The following is a 6,000-nucleotide window of genomic DNA, read 5'->3' as shown; positions in this document are numbered from 1 at the left end:
GTAGATCCTGCTTTTAAAAATTTGGGATAGTTTGGGGGAGAGGTTAGATAAGTGTCTGTGCCTTTTATTATTTTACTAGCTTTTTACTAGCTGGGTTTCATGTATTTATTATTTGTAGCTATATAATCTAATTCTTTTATATTGGACTTGTTTTGTATAGGTTGCGGACTATATCCCACAACTGGCTAAATTCAGTCCTGACTTATGGGCAGTATCTGTTTGCACAGTCGATGGGCAGAGGTATTGTAGCTTAAATATCTGAACTGATTAAATAATTTCAGTTGTAGAAACAGAAGCAGAGACACCCTTTGGGGGGTTAAATTACAAATACAAGATAGTTCTGCTTAATCTATGTATGTTTCTTATGGTACTAGAGAAAAGATAGGATTTTTAGTTCTGCTTAGGGCATTCCAATTTTTAGTAGAAAATAGGATGATGTTTCAGAAGTTGAGAGTTCCTTTTTTGAAATGATTCTTTTATACCCCCTGTTCCTCAAAACAACATCACTGATTATAGGCTTTTTGTGCATTGAAAAATCCTAATTTAATTACCCATGCTATGTTACAATGTTAATATAGAGTTTTATAATCCATTCCTGGGTGTCATGCAAAACTCTTCACTTTTTTCACCCACCCATATATGGATTGCCATGAGCCCCTTCTTGATTTAGTGATATTATAGATATTAACTGAATTTTATTGACATGCCCTGTTTCTCCAAGGCTAGAAAGTATAAAGCTACATTTTCACAAGGTAAAATCCAGTTTTGGCAAGAAATGGATTGTTGCAAATAATTACCTTTGGAAAATGTTATTCTAAAAAATAAGAGATACAATAGTATTAGAAAGTACTTGTTAATGAAGAGTTATGGCAGATTTCTATGAGAAATTAAAATTTATCTTGTCCACTTAATATTTTTAGATATGACCTGATTCACAGGCCTTAAGCATGTTATCTTGGCTCATCAGAACACGTCTTGAAAATGAAAAGGGCATCAAATATATAAGTTTAAAGGAGAAATTAAAGTAGGAATTAACATGAATCTAATATAAATGCTCAGTGTTATGCAATTCAACATATATTATGCAATTCTTGAATTGCCATTTTGAAACCACAAAGTTTTGTTTCCATAAAGATTTGAAATAGCACAAACTTTTTAGTTTGAGTAGATAATTTGTACAATTGGGAGAAATTCATTTTTTCTATAGGTTTTAATTATAATGCTTATATTTGATCTTATTTACACAATTTATTTATGTTTTTGATATCTGCTGCTCCATATAATATTGACATGCATGCTTAGTAAAGATAAACAACAGTCAATTTCCTCTCTGGATATGGTGCAAACAAACAAATAAATAATTGGTAACTATTGAAAGCATAACTAGTTGTCACTGAGGTTCTCCGTGGAATTGTCTGATCTTTCTTATAAAGTAAATGCTGTATCTTATGAGAGAAATTTCATATTGTACTAGAATAAGATCATATATAAAAAAATAGTTTACATTTACTGGCTGAAGCTGTTCAGCTTCATTGAATGACCATAGTTTCTGATAATATGATAAAAAATAATAACAATAACCTTTCTCTACATTATGCATGCTTCCATTGAATGATACAAATTCCTTATTCTGTTTACTAACATTTTTTTTTGTTTTATTACTGAATGTATACCCTGCCTTTCAATTTATACCATCCAAATACTTTGGATGTTGAAATATTTCCATATGATAGTTATATCAATTCCTTGAACATTTAGTTTGTGTAGCTATTTAATATTAAGAAGATAACTTATTTATTTCTAAACCTATTTGCTTATGTTTACTCTGAGTATTGCAAGTCTCTCAAATAACTGTTCAGGATTTGCTAAGTGGTTTTTCTTTTATTTTTAATATGGTAGAATGTGTTTTCTACCATATTAAAGATGAAATAGACTCTTAGGTGATCTTTTGTATAGCAGTGGTTCATAATAAAATCTTTTCCCAAAGCCTTTGCCTTAAGATACACATTTTTTATTTCTCAGAAAAAATGTGAGTGAATGCAATAAATAATATAGTATTTATTTTACAGGCATTCCATTGGAGATACCAAAGTTCCATTTTGTCTTCAGTCCTGTGTAAAGCCTTTGAAGTATGCTATTGCTGTTAATGATCTTGGCACTGATTATGTACATAAATATGTTGGTAAAGAACCTAGTGGATTAAGATTCAACAAACTGTTCCTCAATGAAGATGGTAAGTTATGTGTGCAATTATCATTTCTTAATATGGTATCTAGTGAAATAGATTTGTGTGACAGAGAAGTTAGTAGGTCTGGGCATCACACGTTAAACTATTATTTTGTGCCTTACAAGTCATTGTTGACTCCTGGTCATTACCAGGACAAGTCTCTGCAGTTTTCTTGGTGAAATTTCAGAAGTGGTTTGCCGTTGCCTGCTAACTAGGGCTGAAAGAGATTGATTGGCCCAAAATCACCTGATTGGCTTTGCCTAAGGTGGGACTAAACTTCACAGTCTCTTGGTTTCAGGCATCTTATCCAAATTGGCTGTCTACACCTTAAGAAGAATTTAGCAAATTGAAACAGGTCTATAAAGGATAATTGGGGGGCCAAAAATAAATCCTGTAAGGAGAGATGGAAGCAATGGGGAATGCTTAATATTTACCAGAGAAGACTTGAGGGAGTGACAACATTTTTAAATAGCTGGAAGGATGCTGCGCAAAAGAAGGTCACAGAAGGGAAGATTCTGATTGAATGCTAGAAAAAAATCTTGAACAGTAAGAGCAGTTACTGAGCAGGTACTAGTGGAATCTAGTACCCAGAGAAGTAGTCAGTTCTCCTTTGCTGAATGTGTTCAGCTAGAAGCTAAATGAACTTTTGTCAGAGATGTTTAATATAGATTCCAGCACCCACCAAGGGTTTGGACTCGGTGGCCCCAAATGGCCCATTTCAGTTCTCATTCAGATTAATTGGTTACAGTTATGACAACACAGTGTTTCAAAAGAAGGAGGGAGTCTGTGGCTGGTCATATTTCCTAACTACCACCTTAGCAACCCAGGTCAGAATGGCAAATGGTTGGGAATGCTTGGTTATTTTCTTTATAACATGTGAGGGGGCAGACATAAATCATTCCAAATGAAACGCAAACATAGATTTGCGTTTGAGAACTAGCATTTGAGAATGCATTGCCACATAGCATGTCATGTTGTTGCTGTTCTAAAATCAATGGGTATTGTGTATGGTATATACCCGTGATGGCGAACCTATGGCATGCATGCCCAAAGTGGCACATGAAGTCAAACGCCTGGCACGTATGGCCTTGCCTGTTTGTCTTCTGGGTTTCTGGTGATGATCAGCTGTTCTTCGTGCACACGGCAGTGCCAAAAACCGGTGTGCGCATACACGCCGGCCAGCTGATTGTTGGGTGCGCATGCGGGCCAGAACCAGGAAGTTTGGCTTTTCCAGAGTGTGATCCCTTTGTGCACAAGGCAGTGCCGAAAACCAGCCTGCGCAAGCTGAAGTAAGAAAATAAACCAGGAACTAAAATTGTGATAAATAGAACTGTGTCTAGCCACACCTGTGATTATTTATACATATATGTTCTTAAAAATGTATTTGTGTTTAATGTGAAGAAAATCACATTTTTTTAAAAAAAATCTTACTGTCAGCACTTTTCCCCACTAATTCATCCACTGCAGAGAACAGTACCAAATTAAAGCATTGTAAATGTTTTTGTAGTTGTTTGGAAACTGGTTCTGCTGTTCTGCAATTATTTCATAAAGTTAATTTGGGATCTCATTTGGTTCTGTTCAGTATAATTCTGAATAGTATATTGAATGGGATGGTGAAAAAATGTGCATACAGTATTTCCTATAATTTTAATAGGATAAAATTAAGAGACTGCATTGGAAGATTATGCAGTGTTCCACCATGCAGTGGATTTCATTGTATATTTAACAGGAAATACTGCTGATTCAGAACATTAAAATGACTCTTATATTAGGTATTTGATCTAATAATAAAATTAATTCAATGAGTTGCTACCTGCATTTTACATCAATTTTATTTATGCTCTGTAAATACTGTAAAGGCTCAAGAAATGTTTTTGGATTTTTAATGGATGTGTAGTATTAGAAATATTTTCTTCCTTTCCTGATGACTTTCTCTTTTTGTGTGAGAGAATTTTCCTATACTTTGAAATATGCGATGTATAATGGAACACTGGAAATTTTCATGAATTAGCTTCCAGAGATATCCCCATACTGGTAAAATGAATTGCCACTTCTTTTTTTTGTAACACTGTATATGTATTCTTGGCAGATATTCACTAGTTCTATATTTTCTTTCTTTTCCTTTACCCCATACCTACTCTAAGGGTATCATTAGCTGTTGAATATAAACAACTGTTCCAAGCCTTGAGTTCCAAGTCATTAGTTTCATATAACTAACTAAGCTTTTGAAAGCTAGGATACAGTGACACCCTTGGCAAGATTCCATGTGTGCAAAGGTTTGCAGTCTGTTCCAAAAGACATATGCTTCAAATGTTATGTCTAAAAATTACTGCCACATGCTAGCTCATAATTTCATTCGGACTAGCATGCATACTCTTTTATTGACTAAATAAAGTATATTGGTATTTCTATATTGAAATGTCACCTTAGTTTTCAAAATACTGACCAAGAACGCAATCTTAAAAGCAGCTGAAACTCAATTTCTCTGCATTTGAAACCCTTTTAAATATTTTTGAACCCTTTGATATTTTTTTTCAAGGATCCTTGAACCCATTTTGTACGTGCTCTCATCTTAACTATTGATTACCAGCATTTTTATAGGAAAACTAGAAGACAATAAGTTTTGTACTTGATATTGTGTTCTAGGTCAGTAGGAGCTCTTTTTTTGCATACAGAATCATGTCTAATTGGTACAATAAAGCTCCTTCACATTGTACCTTAACTGATCCTTAGCAGACATTCCCTAATTGACTGGGTAGGGACAGGCAGAAACAGTTTGGAGAACTAGTGATCCCCAAGATGCCCTAAGCCACATATAAATAGTGACAGCACTTTGGATTACATTTGGAAATCTACTGGTCACCAGTGCAGTTTCTGCAGCAGAGCTCTGACATGGCAGTTCTATGACTAACCAGTGAGCACTCATGCCACTGCATTTTGGATGAGCTGCCATTTCCAGATGGTTGTCAAGGGTAGACTCATGAACAGCAAATTGTAGTAATCTAATCAAAAGTTAACAGGGGGATATCTTGTACCATGAAAGGCTGTAGTTGGCGCACTAGCCAAAGTTATGCAAAAGCCTAGCCATGATCACCATCTGCTCTTTCTGAGGGAGCACAGCTTCTACAAAAGCCAGAGAGGTACAGATGGCCTCTGACTCAATAGCCATTCCACCTTATTTGGACTGAGTTTGTGTAAAAGATAAATCAGAAAATCGATTGAGTTTTCAAACAGCAAATTTTCATTGTTGATTTCAGATGATGAATGTTAGTAGAAATTGGATGGTGAGAATTGCCACATTTGATCTTTTAAATGAGCCTATAGTGTCCTGGCTGTATGTGTTTGCATAATCATGTGCAAGTACCTAATGTAATGGAGAAAAAAAATTGTAGATATTTAATTATCTAAAGGTGAAGCATTATTAAATTAAAGTGTATCTGCAAGAAAATGTACATCTGAGAAGTGGATTAAGTGTTTCCCTTCACATTTGTGATTTCAGTTTTTTTTTTAAAAAAAACCCTAGTAAAATATGGGATAGTATGTGGAGATGATTTAAGTTAGTGACCCCAAACTTTTGGGCACCAGGGACCGGTTCTGCGGAGAAAGTTTTTTCTGCGGACTGGAGGGTGTGTGGTTTAATGTGCTACTGCATCCTGCAGATGGGGTTTCATTTGTTTGTGTGGTCTGGATTCTGGCATGCCATGGACCAGTGACGGTCCACATACCAGGGGTTGGTGACCCCTGATTTAGGTTGCCATTACCATGACCTGAGT

At 35.2% G+C, this 6,000-nt stretch overlaps 1 protein-coding gene across 3 annotated transcripts in view; it reads left to right on the top strand.

Moving 5' to 3' along the window:
• GLS (glutaminase) overlaps positions 1-6,000 on the top strand; it is a 62,201-nt gene that overhangs the window by 10,120 nt on the left and 46,081 nt on the right. For all 3 annotated transcript variants that reach the window (XM_070946236.1, XM_070957193.1, XM_070953985.1), the window contains exons 4-5: positions 161-240; positions 2,070-2,233. In XM_070946236.1, the coding sequence (XP_070802337.1) occupies positions 161-240; positions 2,070-2,233 (244 nt within the window). The remainder of the gene's footprint in view (positions 1-160; positions 241-2,069; positions 2,234-6,000) is intronic.

This window comes from Pituophis catenifer, unplaced genomic scaffold (genome assembly GCF_029215685.1).
Source record: "Pituophis catenifer annectens isolate HBS135680 unplaced genomic scaffold, rPitCat1.0.hap2 SCAF_1, whole genome shotgun sequence".
NCBI lineage: Eukaryota > Metazoa > Chordata > Lepidosauria > Squamata > Colubridae > Pituophis > Pituophis catenifer.
The sequence above is the reverse complement of the archived record's forward strand: the minus strand, read 5'-3'. Positions and strand labels throughout refer to the sequence as shown.